Here is a 23,053-nt window from a genome sequence, read left to right on the forward strand (position 1 = left end):
GAAAAAGAAGCACTTTCCCATTGTAAGCTGGGACAATAAAAAGAGCAATTGCTTTAATTTCTTTATGCAACTTTCTGAAAGAAAGAAAGGGAATAATGATATGATATCAAGATACTTTTAAAAATAAACTCTATTAACAGGTGAGCTGCAAAGACTTTCTCTGCTACTGTCCCTGCCCTGTAGAACAGGTGTCCCCAAACCCCAGGCTGCAGCCCACTACCGGGCCATAGCCTATTTGGAATTGGATCGCATGACTGGCTGGCCAGATTGCAGAACGCACAGGTCAACTTGCGTGAGCTATGGGCCAGAAGGCACTCACACATGTATATGCCAGTCTGCCGCTTACACAAGCACTGCATGCACACACACGCTGGCCCGCTATTCACGCTGCCCAGTTCCCCACTCCCTCCCCCCAGTCAGGCCGCCAAGCTGCAAAGATTACTGTAGAATATGCTCTTCAGTGGTGGGTTTCTACCGGTTCACTCGGGTTCGGGTGAACTGGTAGTGACGGCGGTGGGATGCTCTGTCCATCCACCCGGATGTCATCACGGATGCTCTGCGCAGGTAAGCGAAGGTAAGTGGAACCCATTACTGATGCTCGACTCCTGGCCTTTCAAAAGTCTTTGAAGATCTGGCTCTGCCGTCTTGCCTAGGGATCGCAGAGCAGCAAAAAAGCCTAGGGATGTTCAATGCCTAAGGTCCTCCTCCTGCCTTTTAAGTTATTTTGATTTTGTTTCTACCACATTCCTGTTAGTGATGTTCTGTTTTTATGTTTTTTACACATTTAACTATACATCACCCAGAGCTGCTCTGAGAGAAAGATGAGCAGTTCCCAAATTTGACAAATACATAAAAATAAATAATTTGTAACTCTCCAAATACTACAGCAGAAAATTGTATCTTCTACAAAGGGCAGCAACTTTCTTATAACTAAGAGTGGTATTATTATTATGGTTGGTTGCACAGCCAGTCAGATGTTTATCCACCTATCGAGTCCTTCCCAAGGACCTGGGATAGACAGATGTTGTTTGAAGGTGTTGAAGATATCATCACAGAATATAAACTAGAGAGACATGGACTGTCCTTAGTTTTTGGTTCAATCTCTTTAAGGCCAATTTTCTTTGGTGGCTGTTGGGGAAAAAATGGAGTTCTCTGTATAGGTTGCTATGAATTCTTCAAGGAAAGCCAGATATAAATCTTAACAATTAGCAGAATTGTGTGGGAAGGTGAGGTTACAGACTTAAATGGATGCCTTTCCTCATGGTTTGATGCCCATTTCACTCCTTTAAGCCTCACAAGAAATAAAAAAGGAGCTCAAAGCTTTGGCTCTACCTAACCTAAAGTACCTCTGAGGATTGCAAAAAGATGTTGGGGAAGTCTGGTTTATACATCTAATACAGCATATTAACTATCCAGTCCAATTTTAAATGATTTCCAAATATGGTAAGCATTGCTCCTACATACAAATCATTAAGAAAAAAACAGTTAAAGAGGACCATATAGTCCATTCAACACTTTCCTGAACTTTGATGTGAAAACATTAATGAGCTTTTACTGAGTACAATTTTCAAGTAAGAAGTGATTCACCAAATAGGGACACCATCCAGCCCATACTGAACTACCTTGTTTTGTTGAAATTAAGTTACAGTATATACAGTATATTATATGCTTCAAATGCCTACAATCTCCAATAAGGAAGTGCCCAATCAAAAAAATGGGTGGGGGGAGGGAATACTGACTTCAACTAAGTACTACATTGAAAAGCAATCTCTAAACATTTAGGAAACAGTCTATTCTGGACTCTTCCTAACTGATGTCAAACTGATTGCTCTATAGCTCTCCAGATTCTCATTTTTTAGTGCTTTGTGAAGGTCAAAGATGGCTAGAGATTCAGTCAAACTATCAGCAAGTCCTTTTAATATTTGAGAATTTCACCTTCCTGCTATGTCTTCTTTCAATTTCAGAAAATCATTTTTAATAGTAAAGGACATATTGCATACTATTTGAAATCCCCATGATACCTTTCAACATGATAACGGTTCCCATGTCTCCTTTTTTGAATGAATATTGACAAAGTAGGAGATTCCATGTGGGAATAAAGAGGTCAGCCTTGTCCCAGAAATAAGCAATCCTCCAAAGCAGATTTGGATAGCCGCAAAGTACTATATGTTGGTTCTATTTCTCTAGATCTAATTGGAGAGAGAGAAAAAATCTCTATGGCATAAATCAGAGACTTGGTAACCTAGAACCCATTTAACGAACTATTGCTCCCTAGATGTTTCACTCTACAATTAACTCTACAATTAACCTTCCATCCTTCTAAATTGGTAAAATGAGGACCCATATTGTTGGGGGCAATATGCTGACTTTCTAAACCACTTAGAGAGGGCTGTATAGCACTGTAAAGAGATATATAAGTCTAAGTGATATTGCTATTGAAATTCACTTTGAGCTATAATTTGAAAGAGAATTTCTATATATTATTGGTATTTAACACCTTAAATTGATAAAGATACTGTATATACAAATGGTGTGTCAAACATATGTTGGAAATATAATCATTCTGAAGGCACCTTTTCTCGCGTCTGGTGGACATATAAGGAGGCTAAGAGTTACTTGGATCAAATACGTTTGATACATTTAAAATTCAGAGAATTTTTAAAACAAAGGTACAGTTGCAATGAGAGATTTTACTTTTAGGTTTGATGGATAAGCAGTTAGAGAAAAAATATGGATCTTTGTTTCTAAACATAACTGCGGTGAGATTTTTGTAATGCCCAGCAATGAAGTCTTACAGATTCCACAGTGGAAGGAAGTTTTGGGAATTGATTAGAAATGTTTGAGATTACAGAAATACGGGGTATTATTGAATTTTAGATCAAAAGGTTAATGAATTTTATATTTGTAACTAATGAAGAAAGGTAGAAGCTTCCCTTTATTTTTGTTTTGCTTTTAATCCTCTGCATTTTCCCTTCCCCCATCTTTTTCCTTCTTAATAATTTTTGCTTTTATATTTTATTTTTATAGAAATTTAATAAAGTATATTAAAAAAGGAAGGTTCGGTGCTGACATAGTTTTTTTATTCTTCACTATTCGTAAAGGGAAATATTTGTATTGGTTTTATTTATTCCACCTCTTATTCAAGAGTTCACAATGGCATCTGCTGCAGTCCCTCCTCTTCCTCCTATATACCCTAGGACACAAACCATGAGGTAGAGATGAAAAAGAGTGACTGTCCCACATTCACCCAGTGTGTTTTCATGGCTAAGGTTGTGTGTCTTCTTTATTCTAATCTAACATTTTAACCTCTATACCATAGTAGCTATTTAATTACACTAGATATTCAATTCTTTTTTTAAAAACTGAAGAGATAAAGGTTTCCCTTCTACTTTAAGAGACTCCACTGAAAATAATGGAGAAAATAGTCTAGTAGCACTGCCAAAACCATAGACAATGGATTATTGAAAGTAATCTTCCAGAGAATGGTAGAAAGGAGAAGTGATATTGTAGAGCATACGTGTGATAATTTTCTGGCTTATTGTTGTCCAGGAGTACTAGGAGGTAACAAGGTTTTAAGATGCATTAAAAAACCATCCATCCATCCATCCATCCATCCATCCATCCATCCATCCATCCATCCATAAAACATAAAACCAGATAATAAACACAAATATTAATATCCTGGGAGCATTTAACAAGCGACAGACATTAAAACAAAACATAGAAATCTTGTCTGTTCTGAAGTTCTCTGATAAGCAATAGATATTTTGATCAATATGCGACTTAAGAAAAAAAAGCATCGGTACTTGCTTCTGCCCATATCCCCAATTAGAAAAACACTGGTGCTCCAAGCCAATAAAAACAATGAGAATAAATACACATTAGCAGGGCATGGAAAGTCAAACTGTTTAAAGCATACTGCTGAAAGCTTATTGGAAGTGGGGGGGCAATAGCTAGAGGAAATGAAGAACACTTGTGGGCTTTCTCAAGCATCTGGTTACCCAACATGCTTTATGACAACTAAGTAGATTCCCACAAGCAGAAAGCAGCAGTACTTCTTGCTGGTGCCTCCGACAAATGGAAATGGGGGGGGGGTTTAAATATTATGTAAATGAGGGAAAGAAAAGGTAAGGAAAACATGCAGTGTTGGATGAAAAAGGCCTGGCCTGTACTATAACTATATTGGAGGCCATTTGTATGCCAGAAGGACTGACGGATCAGTTAAGAGCTTAGACTACACAGGCTTACCGGGTCTTCTAAATATACCATCAAGAAATTATAGACCAAAATGCCCTCTGGTTATTGCTGTTTAAAAAAGGCCTTTGCTATTGTATAAAATGGTATAAAGTGACTATCAGTACTATAGAAGCCTTGGGAAACTTAGGACATTTTTCAGTTGAATTAGCTCAGATTGAACTAGCTTGGCATACAGTATTTGAATTGAACCAATTCAACTCAAATTCAATCCCTATCAATCCCTTCCCTGTAAGAAATTATCTTGCTTAGTAGCCTTTTCTAAATTTCATTAAATTATACTGCTCCTGGTCTTGTCTGCAATCTTTCTTTATCTTTAGGTAAATGGAAGACTTTGTTGCCCTTTTTAAAGGTTGACCAACATAGGTGCTTTCTTCTCTTTGAGTATTAGCTGTCCTAGACCATACTTCATCAATCAAGGCAGATTACTGAATATGTTTTTTTTAATGATTTGGATGGACTACATTGCTGCTTTATTTAAATACTTCACATTTTAAGCATATAGTATGGATTTCTTTGGGAGAAATCTGGGTTCAACTTTGTACTCACCACGTGCATAACTACCGAGAGCAATGCTGGTATACTCCTGTTGTCATACTATACTATAAAAAGGGAGGGACATGTTCTATGTTTGTAGTTTACAACCTCTACTATTCTCTGATGAGAAACAATCCATATATTTAATCACCACCATCTTACACAAGAAAGTTTCAAAATTCTTTAAGGGTAAAAGAGTGTGGACGTTCTTCAAACATTCACAGGAATTCTAATTTTAATCATTTGATCAGTTACTTTTTATGGATTACAGGGGTTCTGTCCATTCTGTTTCTATTTAATATTTCCAAAATGTGCAAAATCTTCCTTTTTGAAAATAGGACAGTTATTCCTAGGTTCAGTACTCTCCTCCCCTATATTAATTTAGTTGATTTTCATTTCCTTATTTTCATTTTACCATTTTTAAATGGTAGCAAATGCAATTGTTCTTTTGAGTTGTTCACAGTCAGGTGGCTTACAAATATTATTATTACTACTACTATTATTATTATTATTATTATTACTATTATTATTATTATTACTATTATTATTATTATTATTATTATTATTATTATTATTATTATTATTATTATATAAGCCATGATGACCTATTCTGTAACTGTAGAAGATCACTAACAGACAGCTATTATTTGCTTAAGTTTCATGCCTTAAAATGTTACTTCAACTAAGATAGGTGTGCTAAATCCAACAATTTTGTGAAAAAAGAATCAAGAGTGCATTTATTGGCATCAAGAGATAAGGATACATACATCTTCCTCTTAATGGGCCAATACAAATATGTTTAAAATAAATTGCTGGGGACACTTCTATTTAAATTGTAATTGCTTTGTTCAGCAGGCACTGCACTTTCATTATCCCTGTATACAATTCTCTGGCCGTACAACTCCTCTCCTTTGTGCTGAATACCTATTGCTGAGTATCTGTGGCTCAGAAATATTATACCACCTGCCCCTTGTATTAAAACTCAATTTCCAGCAAACAAAAGGAAACCTTTTTAAGGCATGTGGCCTCAAACTAATGCCACTGATACAAACATGTTTTGTCATGCTTTTAGTCTTCAAAGTTGTGGGTGAAACATTTTCTACCTGATATCCAAAGAAGACCATCCACAACACATCCTGCATGACAGGAAAGGGACCTGTCAAAGGACAGAACAAAAGTCCATTTGTTCTTCTTAGGGCAGTATCGTTCAACAGTTGGCAAAACTTGACGTAGCTCATTTCTGCCTCCCACAGCATAGAGAAATTCATCCACAGCCCCAAGTACAAAATGCTCCCTGCAATTCTTCATCGGAGCTATTTCTGCCCAGGAATTGTTACGGGGATCATATCTACAAGCAGTCCGTACTGCACATGTGCGGCCAGTGGCTTGTTCAACTTCACCGCCTGCTACAAAGAGGAAATCTCCCATTACAGCCACGCAGTGGTGGCTTCTTCCTACTGGCATGGGAGCCAGCTCACTCCAGTTTGCAATCCCTGCAATGTGAACATTTTCTTGGTCCACAGGATTAAAGTATCGCAGCTCTTTAACTCTGCATATTTCCCGTTTTTTTCCACCTATGATGTAAAGTGTGTCTGACTGGAAGCGAGGTTTCGTCCTTCTGGTCTGCCAAATTGGCTGTGCATAGATACTTTGATGATAGACCAAAGCCTCATTGATCAGTGCTGTTGCCGTTTCACTAGTTTGGACAAGAGGGTGTGAGAGGGCAACCGTATGCAGTGTATCCTCATCCATAAGCCCAAATCGAACGTACTGTAGAAGTTCATCCATGTACTGATATCGGCAGTTGTGTTCTAGCCATCTCACAGCTAGCTAGAAGGGAGGAAAAACATTAAAAAAAATGAACTTATCTACATTATTCACAATTCGGTGTGAGAAATACATATTTGAATTATTCAACTTATCAACAAAAAATTATACTCCCAAATTTAATCTTGCTGCATATATAAAAACATTCCTTCATCTCCCCTAAAATAATGACGACTCTGTGTAGAATTAATGTATGATAACAGGGCCGTCTTGTCTTAGCAAACATTAAAATAATGGGTGCCCTGCATAAACAAGAAGAAACAACACACGACAAATGGGAGTTTTCCCATAATGACTAATGTACATTATATTGGTAATCAATTGACCAGAGCAGCCTTCTCCAATTTGGGCCTGTGTTTGAACAACATGTCTCCAAAGTTCCCAAACTCTCAACGGTGTCCAATGTTGATGTTCAATGAGCATTATGGGAGTTATTATCTCAACATTTTTGGATGCCACCAGATTGGGGAAGGTTGTACCCATTAGTCATGGTCACTGGGTATTTTGGGGATTATAGTTCCAATTTATTTGAAGAACACAAAATTGGGGAAAGCTGTGGGAAAGCAAAATAAAAAAATGTCAAGAGCTACATCTCTATTGATATATATACATACCTATCTATTAAAGTATTGGGTCTCCTGCTTGAGCTGGGGTTGGACTAATAGATCTCCAAGGTGCCTTCCAACTTTATTATTCTATGTTCTATTAGCCATACAATATATAAGGCCCTTATTCATTCTTGATGATTTTATTTTTTTATCATTGTTAATGCATGCACGCAACTTTTGAACTCCTAATTGACAGTTAACCAAAAGGCACACCCCTGAAGTATACTGTACAAAGCATGTTACAAAGATTAAAATGAGCACAACAACAATGATGAACTAGATGCAATAAATTATTTGAGTGCTAGCAATCATAGGTAGTAGAATGAAGCACACTCAGGATTTCTTTTCTAGTATATACATGCAGTGCTTTGCTCGACATGTGATAGTGCCATATAGCTGTGATAACTATGGATGTATGAGAATAATGTGCTGGACAATATTTGAACTTGAAATACCCCACTGAAATCAATGGGAAAAAAAATCCACTGATTCCAATAGGAATGAAGAACTGTATCAAGGGGTTTGGAGGCAAGCTACAGTACTATCAACAGAGCAGAAGCTCTATATTGAATAATCAATCCCTCAAAAACCAAGTAGTGACATCTGGAATCAGCTGAAGCCTCCAAACCATTTTACAGAGCAGCACCGCTAATAGGCATAAGTCTCTCTGTTTCCTATTTTCTGCACCTGAAGCTCCGGTGGAGACCTACCTGATGAGAACAAAAGAGCATGCTTTAATAAAGGTTTTTTCCCCCATATAGCAAGATCTTTATTTATTGTTTTTTGCCTGATTCTGCTTCCCCCAGAATGCGTATATTCATTTTTAATAACTATTATTAGTGTCTCTGAATGGGACATATGATCAGATAGGCAGAATTTCTCCCTCCCACCCGCACCCTTGTCTCACCACTAAAGAGAAGGAAAAAAAAAATCATATGGCTTGCGGGAGCAATCGTGTGAAAACTTTTCTTTTTCTTTTTTTAACTGCCGTCCCTGTTTTCGTATTACAGATACAAGTCTACCACCTCACAAACAGCCCTGGCAATATTCCATAAAACATACTACTATTTAAAGCAAAATAACTTCCACAGTAATTTTTGACATTCTTATTCTACAGCATGAAACAAAAAGCAAAATAAGACCATGCCAGACACAGATGATAAACAACCAAGGAGGGGGAGGGGGAATTAAAAGGAGGAGGAGGAGGGAAGCAGGATTGCACTAGATCGGCTGTGGCTTTAAGTACAACCCACGGAGCACGAAGAAGGGAAGCAAGGAAATAAAAATAAAAATAAATTAAGAGAGCAGAGGAAGCTACAGTGAAGGTCAGGGAGTGAAAGAACTTCCTCAGGGCACAGAATAAATTAAATCCCAAAGAAAAAAAAAGTGATTTCCAGAGTGCAAGGCACAAACTCAAAATGACAATGATTGGCAGCCAAACTATATCCATGCAATATCGAAGGCTGCACGTTCTCATTTACCTCAGTGTAGCCAGCAAGCGCCCATTAAACATCCGTCTGATGCCCAAATTAACCTTCTTGGCAAACTGAAAGAGGCACAAACTATCATAATCAACCTTTCATTATCACAGCAGCCTCTAGTTAAAGGGTCAGAATAATTGTGCCATCAGAGCCCTGATTGTTTTCAATCAACAGACGGCTGGAGTGACAGCTCCGTGATGGAGTAGTTTGATGAAACCGCACCAGGCCTAATCAGAGCAGATGAAAGGAAGGCATGATTGGTGCAAATGAACAGTCGTGCCTCTCTTTTTCATTTACAATCTGAAATTACTCTTAAATTTACAGGTTTTCCCCCCACTCTCCCCTCCTCCTCGAGTACCTCAGAAAGAATATTTGACTTATTATGAGTTCTGACAGTGCAGAGTTATAAAAACACAGGTAGGATTCTGCCTCCTCCCTTTGCTCCAAGTGCAGGCTTTAAGTGTGCATTCAGCATAATTTCAGCAAAACCCAGTCACAAGATAACTGACTTCCAGTGACCTCACCTTTCCGTGTTGTTTGATTAACCGGGCAGTTTATTCTAGCCAACAGTTTTCACAATGTTAGGGAAGTTTGGAAAATGGAAACGGAGCAATAGCAATGACAATGAATGTGCAAAGAGCTCTGCAACACATTTTCTTCAACAATAAATGTATTGCCATTCTCAGTTTTGAAGTGATACAGTTATGATGTTTTCTCTTCTTTGGGGGGGGGGGAGAAGAAATCAAAGCCAAGAACATTTCTGGAATTTAATACACAGAGAGGGGTGGAAGGGAGGGAGGGGGAGACCTACATATATATGTAGGTCTTTGGTTATTCGGGTTTTCTCCCACGTAAAATTGGAAGTGTCTTGGCGACGTTTCGACGAAGTCTCATTCGTCATCTTCAGGCTGGTGTTTTCGGCTTCATGCTTCTAGGAGCAATGTGTGATCGCAGCTGTTTCTTCCTTTTAACTGCCAGTGGGGGTGTGAACTGATTGGGTGGGAGCTTGGCTGTGTTCTGATTGGGTGGAGGTGTGTTCTGATTGGTTGGAGGCTTGGCTGTGCTCTGATTGGGTGGGGGCTTGGCTGTGCTCTGATTGGGTGGGGGTGTGTTCTGTTTGGGTGGGGGCTTGGTTGTGCTCGGGTTAGTCTGAGTTGCAGGGGGATTTGAGCTGGTGAGCTGCGTTGCTGTTGTTTGGCTTCGCATTCGTGGTCGTGCCACATCTTCATGGTGGGTGCCAGTTTGCTTCATGTATGGATTGGAGGGGTTTAAAGTGGCTAATGATGCAGTTGTGGTCTGGCTTCTGGTTTGTGGTCGTGCGTCATCATCGGTGTGGGTTTTGGTTTGCTTTTTGCGTGGATGTGTGGTGGTGACATCCTGTGTGGTTTTTGTGAGTGTGGGTCTGGTGTCATTCTTGATGTTAGGGACTCGTTTGTCAATAAGGGTGGGTTTCCAAATGGCTGGTAAGCGGGAGGTATCATCTTGTTTATTCATGCTGTGTGGGCATTTTTCTATCTCGATGGCTTCTCTGATTATTCTGTTGCTAAAGTGTTCAGTTTTGGCAATAGTTCTGGTCTTTTTAAAGTCAATTTCATGTCCTGTGGCTTTAAGGTGTTGGACCAGGGAAGAAGTTGGTTCCTCTTTTCTGAATGAGTTCTTGTGTTCTTCAATGCGTGCACTTATTCTTCTGTTGGTTTGTCCGATGTATGTGGTGGGGCAGGCGGTGCATGGGATTTCATATACTCCTTGATTTTCTAACTCAATTTTGTCTTTGGGGTTTCTTAGGATGGTGGATATTTTTTGGTTTGTGCAGAATGCTGTCTTGATGTTGTGTTTGTGGAGGATCTTGCTGATTCTTTCTGTGGTGCCTTTTATGTATGGGAGGAGGTTTTGCCGTTTTCTTGTTTTCTGTCTTGGATTTTAGTGGGTTGATTTCTTTTTGGATTAGGTTGGTAATCTTATTTCTTTGGAATCCGTTGGATGTTAGTATGTTAGTTAGAGTGTGTAGTTCGGTTTTTAGGTGTTGTTCGTCAGCTAAGCGTTTTGTTCTGGAGATGAGTGTCTTGGCTACGGAGTTGATCTGTGCTGGGTGGTGGTGTGAGAGTGCGTGCAGATAGCGGTTTGTGTGAGTTTTCTTCTGGTAGATGGTGTGTCCTAGGGAGCCATTGGATTTCTTGTAAACTAAGACATCCAGGAAGGGAAGTTGGTTGTTAGCTTCTGTTTCCATTATGATTCTTTATTATCTCTATGAACTGGAATGAGTTTTTTACGTGTGAGGTGATGGATTCTGCATAGGGCTGTAGTTGTTTGGCGAGAAATTTGGCTAGGTTTTGTAGAGGTGAGCCTATGGGGCTGACTATGGGTCTAAGTGGGGTTCCTTCTTTGTGTATCTTGGGGAGACCATAGAGCTTAGGGCATCTGGATGATTTCTCTCTGGGAATGATTCTTTGCTGGATCTCTTCGCAAAATACAATTCACCAAGGAAACAGAAGCTAACAACCAACTGCCCTTCCTGGATGAAGCCGAAAACACCGGCCTGAAGATGACGAATGAGACTTCGTCGAAACGTCGCCAAGACACTTTCAATTTTACGTGGGAAAAAACCCGAATAACCAAAGAACTATGTTCTTACTTAATCTATTATGAATTAAAGCTAACAGTCTGATACTCTTAATTATGAGCAAAGGGGAACAGAATATTCCAGGCATTGCTAACTCACCCCATACTCCTAAACTCTCTCAGCTAGCTTTGCATAATTCTACCACATTGTTGTTTTTTTGAGATTCTAGTAACTATTAAAATAAAAGTGCCAAAGGCAACCTCATTTTATCACTGAGCAAAGTAGGTGTTTTAAGTGGAAAACTGCAAGACACCTTTATGTTCTTGAGCTGCATCACATACATCTAGCCAATCGTATTTCCCCACAGTACATCAGCATTCAGGACACTGCAGCAAAACAAGAGGCTTAGCAGAGGAGATTAATTTGTATCTGAAGAAAGGCAAAGCAGAGAAAGAAGGCCGAAGCTTATTCAAAGAGCTTCATATTTCATAAATTTACTTCCAGTTTGTACCTACCCGGCAAACAGAATTTATCTCCGTGTCCTTTTACATGCACCTACCCTTAATTGTAGCTACAGCAATATTAGTGTGCCCCCGAGCTTATTAACTATTGGCAGATATGTAAATGTAGCAATGTTAAGTGGGCATGATCCAGTCTAATTTAAATACGCTTGAGTCCCATTAGTTTCCATGGGAAGCCATTAAGTGTGCAATTCACTCTTTCCCACTGAAATCAATGGGACTTAAAGATGCTTAAAGGAAATTATTGTGTAGCATGTAAAAAAAAACATTCCCATGATCAAAGATGCTTAACAGATCACTGACTTACAGCAGAAACAGCAGTAGCAATAAGCAGCTGTATCTGGCTGAAGAGAAGAAGATCATCCTTCAGCAGTATTACTGACCTGCTTTGTTTGAAAAGCAGTCCTTATTATTATTATATTTCATGTCACCAATCTTTTGAAATTCTTGCAGTGATCAGCAGCTGTAGTCTTATGTGAAAGACTACATAATACAATGAAGCTATAATACCATGAAACATTTTGTTTCAAGTCTGACTTGTGTTCTATATTTAAAAACATTCCGTGATGTGACTGTTCATGTTCTTCACCTCTCCAAGCTAAAAGTGAAGGGAAAGCAACCAATGCTGTTTGGAGAACCAGCAACTTTTTACTTTACTTGTATATCCCCTGGGTCCTTCTTATTCTTTCCAAGGCAACAGAATTCTGGAAAGAAATAATGTAAAGAGTCTCAGAATTCTTGCTGGTCTGACAGCCTGTCCATCTCCCCACTTAGGAAGCTACTTTTCAAATGAATTAATATAGAACAGAACAGAACAGGAGACAAAATTTGTGTGTTTGGAGAAATCAACAAAAGACAAATTGAAAACCCTGTTTTTGGGAACCCTGGGAAGTCGGGGGTGGTGGGGTGGGGAGGGAGGGACAAAGGTTGGGTTGGGATAAAAGTGTTGAATAGATAAATGTTTTAATAGAAAAGTAAATGTGGGGGAAATGTAATAATAAATGAAATGATAATATTAAGATACAACTATTATTGGAGAAGTAAGATGGAAAAAAGATGTATTCAGATGATATATTGACTGATAGATTATATATTGTATGTTTGTTTGATTATGAAATAAAAAACTTTAAAAAAAAAGACAAATTGAGTTCAAAAATGTAGATCAGTCCATTTAAAAACCACCAAGTACGCTTATTTCTCAGACTTACTTCAGAAGCTTATTGTGAGGTTTTTAAAAAATGGAATGGGCTCAACTTTTGCAGAAAGGAAAGGAGACAGAACACTACAACTAAGGATGATTTTTCCTTCTCTAATCAGTTTCAAAAAGAACATCATCAAAGAGCTAACAGAAAATAATAGGGCACTTTATGAACTGCCCAGTCAAGGACTAAAGCTCAGCATCATAGGAGATTATGCAGCTATAATTACACTGCTTTAATTTTCTAATCAGAAAGTTGCAATAGCCAACTGAGGACCTATTTGCCTTAAAATTTCAGCATACAACACTATAATAAAATGTTCCTCTTGGTAGAAAAATATGTTCCTATGCTCTAAGGTTCTTATAACAGACTGCATTAGAGTCCACAGTAAAATCCTTTGAGTAAGATTCTACAAAGTTAACAAGCTTAGTATCCCATTCCTGGGCTCAATCTTAAAGTTTGGCCAGAGTATCTGAAATTCATTTATTTATTCAGATGGCACTATTTTACAGCAGGAACCTGGATCATGCCCATCTTTGTCAGATCTTATCAGAAGGGCAGAAGTAATCTGAGACAAGTGATCTCCCAAATAAGCAGCATGTTGTTTTGCACCTGGAAGATCAGGAGGAACCAGTAGACTTTGCAAAGCAGTGAGGTTACATGGAAACACTAAGGTATGATCATAACTGCTCATGTTGTTGCATTCTAGACTAGTGATATGAGTGGTCTGAAGGGCAGCTCAATGTTGAGCATGTTCAGGTAATAACAGATGAGGTGACTAAAGCATGATTGACACTGCGTAGGGTAACGATGCAACTGGCATAAAAGATTGATTTGTACAAAGGTTCTCTGAGCCTCAGATGCCACCTATTCTTCAGGAAGTCTGGGAAACTTCCAAATTATGCCCCAAATATTGTTTTTCAAGAGGCAACTGGACTTTCTGGTTTTTCTTTGAAGATGTTTTGCTTCTCATCCAAGAAGCTTTTTCAGCTCTTCAAAGAAAACGTCTTCAAAGAAAAACCAGAAAGTCCAGTTGCTTCTTAAAAAGGCACCTTTGGGACAACCATGACCTGGATGACTGAAAATCTCTATAGACATTCCAAATTATGCATTAGGTCTGCCTGGAGCAGTGCAGTCTTATTTAGAACCAAAGATGAAAACTCCCCGATTCCAGATGACTCCCCCCAACCCACAGCTACTTGGTTGGTTTTGCTAGGATTGATCTTGAGCCAATCACCCCACCCAGAATGTAGGGGACATGAACTCTCAATTGTGAGATGAGGGGCCAAATCTCAAAAAGGAGTCAATCTGATCAAGAGCTAAATTAAGCCACTGTTCTTTTTGAAGCACATACACTTTAAAAACCCTACCTTCAATTCGAAAAAATATTCCTTTTGAAATCATGCCCTTTGATTTTAATGATTTTTTTATTTATATGTATGTAGATTCAGAGCCCCAGACCAAAGTGTAAAACCGCACTTTCTTTTTCTTTTTAGAAAGCCAAAGAAAGCATATTTTTAGTTATACTCTGCTATTCAGCCTTCCAGGATAGAGGAAGCACACCAATATAGGGGACATTTCTGAATTCTGGCAATGAAACTACATTGACCATTCAAATATGGTAGTTACCTAAATAAAGCAAAACAGTGAATTTCAGCAATGCTTGGTTGGTCTGTAAAACAGACAATAAAAATGAAAGAGGAGGGCAGATTTTATTTTAACTATCACATAGTTATAAAGGTGTGTGTGTTTAAAAATAAATATAGGAAAAATCTGGAAAGAATACCCTATTATGTCAGCTTAAGTAAGAAAACACTGCTAAAATAGTTCAGAAAAAAGTCATTATAAAAGTTATAAAACAATTTCGTCTGTGAAAAAGGTTAAAGAGGATTGCATATACTGTATGCATGCTCCCAAATTTATGAGACAAAACATTAAGCCCTACCAGTTTTAAGAAGTTACAAGAAATGGTACCTTGAGAGGTTAGATGTAACTAAATCCTAATGAAATCAAAGACTTTTTAAAAACCTTGAATATCTTATGTTGAAGCTGAGTTACTCTATTTTTTTCCTTCAGTTCTGTAGAAAAAGAACAGAAAGACCTCTAGAAGACATATTCAAATGTAGTCATTGTGCTAAATATTGTTAACGACTATCTGTATGTTTAAGATTATAGTATTACTATGTAAAATCAGCAGAAAAACATAACTGATTATATCAGACTTACCCAGAATCAATCGAAATACAGACTAGGAATGTATCCAGATCAAGTTTCTGGTGCAACCAGCCAAAAGACATTGAACATTTTTTCCTGTTTTTATTATTTTTCTACCTCTAAAATAAAAATGGAAGCAAAGAATGTAGGCCTACCACAGAGTTACAAAATAAAGACACATTCTGAAAATAAGGATTTCACACTATGACATATTTGGATCTATTCTAAATTCAAAATAGCCAAACATATTGTTAACATATGAATCAAATTCAACTCTTGTCTTTTTAAATTCTCATTTCCAAACTCATCATTCCCTATCCTTCAAATGAGCTGTCTAAACCAAAAGGCAACACAATATGCCAACACAATAATGCATATTCAATAAAGCAAGGAATAAGTGATCTAGGGTCCTTCAAGTATTTTGGACTATAACTCCCAAATTCTGAACACCCACACAGGATGTCTTCATGTTTTGCCCTCCTGTCTTCCTACAAACTGCTGTGCTTCATTCTTTCAATGTGGTTGCTTGCTGTTCTGTTACCTCTTTTTATTTCAGTCTTTTCCTATCTGGTGATAATATATTTTCTATTCAACAAAGTCAAGAACTGTGAACAGCATAGCATATTCTAAGAAAGTATATTTCCAACACAGAAATGGGGAAGCAGGGGAGAGAGATATGTCTTTCTCCCAGACCAGGCTTTCCTCATCTAGGATGGTCTCTGAAGTATGGCTGTTAGATTGTGAGAATTGTTCTCTCCTTTTTTAAAATCACATCACACAAGCCACAAAGCATGAAACCATAAGAGGATCTATTTTTGCTACCTCAACCTCTGTGTATATAGTATAAAGCCTTACTTTTCAATTGACGTGTGTCTGTGTGTCTGCACCACATAACACCCCAGATTTAACAGCAGATTTATCAACAGATTGTTGTTAAGAAAGACAAAAGGTCTGAATAGTGGATGCTGTAATATCTGGAGACAGCAGAAGAGAAGACAAAGAAAGAGAGAAAATAACAAAATACAAAGTCTGCAAATAGAAGTAGAAGAACTGTGGCAAAAGAAAGCAAAGATACTACCAATAGTAATAGGCACCTTGGGTGCAATCCTAAAACAACAGAGATACCATTTGAATACTATGGTATTGACAAAATTACTGTCAGTAAATTGCAAAAGGCAGCTCTACTTGAATAGCTTACATCCTGCTACGATACCTATAACAACATCATCTGCCTAACCCAATAGGTACTGTAGATAAAAATGCCAAATTCAGTCTAACCATCTGGCTGACTATGGGACCAAACAATAATATTAATAATATTTTAGGCTTGCAGAAATTTATTAGCCAGAATTCCCAAACATCTAAGAGTACAGAGTTGATACTCATCAGATCCTTGGCTGTCCTGAGGTTTTTGCAACAGACAATCCTTGTTGTAATCCTTCTACGTGCTGTGAAATTGCAATTTCTCTAAAGATTGTCTTTATCTTACTTTCTGAGCCAGACTTTGAAAATTAACATAGAATAAAGGAAAAAAATATGTTGTGATTTTCTACATTTTGTGCACATTTAACTGTGATGTTAAACACAGCAAGTCCCAAAATATTTTCATAAAAAGATGTGACCTTTATTGGGTCATAGCCTGCAAGGTGATACTTATGCCGCTGCTGTCTGATTTTGAAAAGAAGGCATCTGTGTTTTCATCAGAGAAAAAACCTTTTGGTGTATAAGAATTCAAGTATGCTAATGCTGGCATCGTAGCATTTTCTTATATTCAAATTCTACCCAGAGTTTGTTTTTAACATTTACCAAGTTTTTAAGCATTAGCACTTGTTTACTGGCTATCACAAATCGGGGACATTCCCTGGCAAAGTACGAACTATGAAACTATCTACACAAGGATCATGTGACCAGAACTCCATGATAGCCACCATCATATCTGTCTTTAGCCTGGCCTTACCAATATTCAAGATAAATATTTTTTCTTCTAAATTGTTCAGCCAGTATACCGAATATGAGTCATCATTTCAGTAACAAGAGTTTAGGAATTATTTATGCCTAGGCAATATTGCTATCCACTCCAAGCGCCCTGCCCTTGGGAAAAGGAAAGCGCAGAGACACCATTAAATTTGTGGTCGATGCTTATTGGAAGCACAACTAGTGGATGATGCCTTGGGGGGGAATACTTAATCAGAGTTCTTCCTGTTCATGCATGTGCATACACAACATGGCTGCAGCTGGCTTTTACCAACACCTCACCGATTTAACACACGAGAGTAGTATTCTTCACCAGCTTTCCTACTGCTTTTCCACCAATGCCCCCACCCAAATTTGAAGCCAGGAGCCCCCTCCCTCTCCAATGCTTCTTACCCTGTTGTTGTCCTTTAAGACATAGGATGGGGATTTGTCAAAGTCAATGAGCACTTTATTAAAGAGAGAGTGCTCAGTAATGAACAATTCAGCAATTTAATGAGATTCTGTAGCTCTGGCTCCAGCCTGTATATCAAGTTTCACTTCTCTAAAGCACCCTGACACTAATCCTCTGGCATACCCAATCTTCACCCTGGGCTGAATATTAGATTCTTCCATGGTATATTGCTTTAACAGTATAACCTTAACAAAAATGATGAACTTAACTACACTCGAGGCAACAGAGCAGCCCTGATTTGATTTTCATGTATTGGGTTGACTGTGAAGGAATTGCTTATTTACTAAGATAAAACAAAAACAGTTACTTACTTCCCACTCAAAGCTTAAATTGGCAAATATTTATGTGTGTCTTAATTCATTCTAGAGGTCCAGGAATGAAATTCTGGTTTCATTCATTTTGCCCACAGCAGTAAAATAGCTTAAAGATTCTAGGTAATGGCATTAGTAACCATTAGAGAGGCAATTAGAGTAACACCTAGAATGGCCAGTGCAGTGCTTGCTGTCACTCAGAAAGCAGCACTTTTGTCATAACCGAACGCACTATTCGTAATACCAAATGCGAGGCAGCAGAGAAGCACAAAAGCAAAAATAGCTGTGGGAACCATGCAGCATGTGGGGGGGAGAAACAGACCATAATGTTCTGCAAAAGTTCTGGTTCTCATAATGCTTCATGACTTGGGGAAATGGTGATCCTACTGCATTTCAATATAAGCCATATTTTCTGACAACTCCACACTTGCATTTCTCTCATTGGAATGTGGTAAACTCATTCCTGCCCCCGCCCCCCCCAAGATGTGAATTTTGCACTCCTGCTCAAAGTAGGGGAAGGAGGAGAAATTTTGAACTGTTGAATGGCTCCAAAACAATGGCACTGAACTAAAACTCTTCAGCCAGAATCCACCATTCATAAGAAGTTCCTGCTTCTGTTTAAGATGCTTCCAGGGCAGAGTGTAAAGAGATGAGGATATATTATTTAATAGCATTGTATAACGCTTCAGATTCAAACATAAAAAAGTGCTTCAGAGTGCATGGGGCACTCATCCATAGCACCTTCTTCTGAAAGAAGCTGCCCTTTCCTGCCAGGATTATGCAGCTGGCCTCCACAGCTTCAGCACAATCCCAGAAAAACTTTTCGTTTGAATATCTACAGAACAGAATAACAGAGTTGGAAGGGACATTGGAAGTCTTCTAGCCCAACCCCCTGCTCAAGCAGGAAACCCTATAACAATTCAGACAAATGGTTGTCCCATCTCTTCTTAAAAACCTCCCGCGTTGGAGCGTTCACAACTTCTGGAGGCAAGTTGTTCCACTGATTAAATTGTCCTAACTGTCAGGAAATTTCTCTTTATTTCTAGGTTGGTTCTCGCCTTGATTAGTTTCCATCCATTGCTTCATGTCATGCCTTCAGGTGCTACATCTACAGAGAGGTACTACATGCATAGTCCCATACGCTCTAAAGCATCTTTTTTACTTTGAATGTTGAGTTCTGAAAAGCCCAACTACTTAAATACAACAAAGATTTCTTACTAAGAAACTCAATTTAGTCAGACAAAGCCTATTTATATTTTAGCCCGGTTCAGACATTTGGACACTTCAGACAATCTCCACTGATAAGAAGTGTGATAGCTATGGGATTTAAAGGATCATGTTGACATGCCAATTTATCAGCCACTTCCTCCAAGATCAACTTCATCAAATTACTTATTAGGGATGTATATCTTGTCCTTCAAGGAAACTGCTACTGATAGTTATTATACACAGACTAATATTACTAAATATAAGAGAAATGAACTGAACATCTATTTTTGGTTTTGGCAAAGCATATTTCAGCTTATCTCTGCATATTTTCCTAACTGTAAAGTAGACTGCATTGAATACGAAGAGCCTCTTATGCTAAGAATGTAAAGATACAAGCTATGCAGCAAAAGCTGAGAATATAATCCCCCAACCAATTAGCTGTATTTGTTAACCCCTGCTCTATTTTAGAGCCCCTTCTTGGCATATGGAGGCCTTCAGTATGTTGGGATATTATCAACCCCTCCCTCCTCCTCTGGAACAATGACGTTTTACTTGCATTCTTGTCAAAGGAGTAAAGCAGTCTTCAGAATGCCCCCTAGTACTTCCTCGGGGCAATAATTAATTAATATTGCACTAATAATTAATTCCTAATGCTTTTCTTTTATTGTTTTTTGTCATTTGCTGTAGTCTTTTACCTCTTTTTATTTTGGAAATAGACATTATATTCCACTTTTATTTTCTTTGATACAGTCGTAAGATTAATCAATCAATAAATTAGTTTCCTAGTTATGGATGTACAATACTAGTCTTTGAACAGTTTAATCATTCTTTGTATATTACCTGCCAGATTTGTTCTTCGCTGAGTGACGTGAGTTGATCACTTTTAAAAACTTCTTGGATGAGACAATATGGCAGCGCAAGGACTTCATCGGGGTGGTTATTTAGTAGTTCTGAGAGATGTTTCACTAAAAAATCAACCACGGCTTTCTCCAGAAGATTTAGGTTGAAAAGATCAGCAAGTTTATAGAGATCCAAGTAATTAAAGCTATTTAACTCCTGGGCAAATAAAACAAAACACACAAATTGTTTAGAAGGAATGATAATTTAATAAAAACTTATAGAATTATAGTGGAAGATAACTTCAGATTGAAATATCATTCTACTTAAAAAGTTGTCCTTCTGCAAATAAACATATTTTAGCATGCTAAACCTAGAATAAATTACTACTGCAATTTTATGTCATCACTATCTATATCTCATAACACAACTACAGATAGAGATGTGAAAGAATTTGTTTCAATGGATTAAATGTTGGCAATATTTAGGATAATCCTATAACAACAGATGGAAATGCATTTTCAAAATATTCAAATCAACACTGCTAAATGCTCTGATTTCTTCTACAAAATAAACCTCTTTGTGTCCTTTATGAGAACATTTGCTGTTCTTTGCTACTCAGCACCAAAACACAAAGAGAATATAAAGAACAACCACTAACCTGAGTTAGTTAGTTTGTTTTGGCACTCCTTATCAAAGGCTAAAAACAATACAATCAGTTCCAAAAAGGATCTTTGGGTTTATATCTTACATAGCACATCACATACTTCCTAAATTTTTAGAAGCACTGTGATATGGCACATACCACTGTTGATGACATTGTTGTCATTATTTTTCAAAATACAAACAACTAGAATAGTTTTCCCAATCCCAATCAATATGAACAGCTACGTTCTTAATAGCAGTTACCATATTTGTCCTTTTTTTCTAAATGCACTCTCAATCATTATCATGTATCATTTTTTGCTCCATGTGGTATAGGTATGTATATACCAAAAGAAAAAATTAAATTAATAACAAGTACAGTAATATAAATAAAATATAGAATTTTCTTCAAATATCAATAGAAGGGAGTCATTAAAACTCACCCTTTGGAGAAAAATGAGCACTTTCAAAATGAATATTATTCCCAGATTAATTTATATTCTGAGAGGAATTCCAGTTCATATATCTGGAAAGTATTTTCAGAAAATAAATTCTTTGCTTACAAAATTTCTAAGGTATTTTTCAATCCCACGAATATCTTTACAAAATATGCAATTACCAATTGATGAGAGTAGATTCAGTTTTCCAAGTCTGAAGCTAGTATTTCTGGAAACAATTATGTCAGTTAGAAAGTTCTGGAATGTAATGTCTAAAAAAAAAAAAGATTTTCTCCCTTTTCCAGCCTAAATTGACCTTATGAGAAAGCTCAATTTTAAAAATTGGGAAAAAGATGATAACATGGAAGAATTGGATGGAAGTAGAGATATTGAGTTTGCATCAACTAATAGACAACGCAGTTGAATTTTAACATATTCTATGTCAGTGATGGCTAACCTTTTTCTCTTCGCCGAAAGCACGCATGTGCGCGCGACAGCGCGGGTGTGTGCCGGCACCCATAGTGCATGTGACCCAGCATGCCATGCGCACATGACTCCCCACATATTCCCTCTGCCCCCTCCCGTGCATGTGCATGCGACACCCCCCCCCCTGTTTTGGGCCTAATAGGCCTCCCTGTAGCCTCCTGGGCCCAAATATGGGCCGTCGGGGGCACATCGCACCCCACACACTCCCCCATCCCCCAGACATGCACACCCCACCCACCCTGCACATGCACACGCATCTCCCACATGCGCCCAACCCCCGCGCATCCCAAAAATCAGCTGGCTGGCAGGAGGCGTGCACGCACGCGCAGTGAAGCTGAGCTGGGCGATGGCTCACTGCCCGCAGAGAGGGCTCTGTGTGACACCTGTTGCACACATGCCATAGGTTCGCCATCACAGTTCTATGTTAAGCAATAAATTTCATTTATAACACGTAACCCAATGGCAATATTTACAGCTACAACACTGTTAACAAATTTTTTGGGCCAGCAGCATCTCCAGCTTCTGGACCACCCGAGATACTAGAATTTGTTAAACACTTTAAAACTAAAAAAAAAAAATACTATTCATTTTTTAAAGATATTAGTTATCAAGAAATCAATTTGATAGGAAAATGCTAAGAAATCTGTAGAATAAAGAATTAGAGGTTCCTATATTGCCTATACCAAGAGTATCGAAACCGGGCAATTTTAAGACTTGTGGACTTCAACTCTCAGAATCCCTCAGCCAGAACTTCCTTCTACAATGGATCTTAAGCAACAATTTATGCCACAAAAAATAATAGTTAAAATTTGTTAGACTCTGTTATGTGTGGATAAAAAAGGACTGTCTTAAGAGCATTTTGTGAGAGATGCAATAAGGACAGTACATCTCTAAAACATGCTTTTACAATGCTGTATACTTATTTGATTTTGGGGAAAAGTAGTGGAATATGTGTATGTATGTATCTGTGTGTATGTGTGTGTAATATATATCTGTGTGACAAAAGCTAAAATTTTCAGAGAATAATATTCTCTTGAATTACATACCTACATACATGGAATTTGACAACTGGGCAACATCAATGTATTCTGTGCCCTTACTGCAGCTAAAAGTCTGACATTGCAACACTCAAAAGATAAATGATGGGCCCATTTACTCAATGGTTTGAATACCTGATTATACTTGCTACTTATGAGTGGATACATATGGATAAGTATAGGTAGTCCTCAGGTTACAACTATTAATTTAGCAACCATTCAAAATTACTGAAAAAAGTGACTTATGATCAGTCCTCACACTTACAACCATCATAGCATCCCCATGGTCATATTATCAAATTTTAGGTGCTTGGCAATCAACATGAATTTATGATTGTTGCAGCATCCCTGAATTATGTGATTGCCATTTGCAACTTTCCCAGCTGGCTTTCAACAGGCAAAGTTGGATTTATTTAACGACTGAGTGAATAACTGTAGTAATTCGCTTAACAACTGTGGCAAAAA

The 23,053-nt window shown here is 37.9% G+C and overlaps 1 protein-coding gene across 3 annotated transcripts in view; it reads right to left on the bottom strand.

Moving 5' to 3' along the window:
• KLHL32 (kelch like family member 32) overlaps positions 1-23,053 on the bottom strand; it is a 71,509-nt gene that overhangs the window by 10,900 nt on the left and 37,556 nt on the right. For 2 of the 3 annotated variants that reach the window (XM_070953828.1, XM_070953838.1), the window contains 2 exons: positions 19,987-20,202; positions 5,895-6,621 (listed from right to left, as the gene is read on the bottom strand). In XM_070953828.1, coding sequence (XP_070809929.1) covers positions 5,895-6,621; positions 19,987-20,202 — 943 coding nt within the window. The remainder of the gene's footprint in view (positions 1-5,894; positions 6,622-19,986; positions 20,203-23,053) is intronic. The other variant, XM_070953848.1, reaches the window with a different exon arrangement.

Source organism: Pituophis catenifer, unplaced genomic scaffold (assembly GCF_029215685.1).
Source record: "Pituophis catenifer annectens isolate HBS135680 unplaced genomic scaffold, rPitCat1.0.hap2 SCAF_1, whole genome shotgun sequence".
Taxonomy (NCBI): domain Eukaryota; kingdom Metazoa; phylum Chordata; class Lepidosauria; order Squamata; family Colubridae; genus Pituophis; species Pituophis catenifer.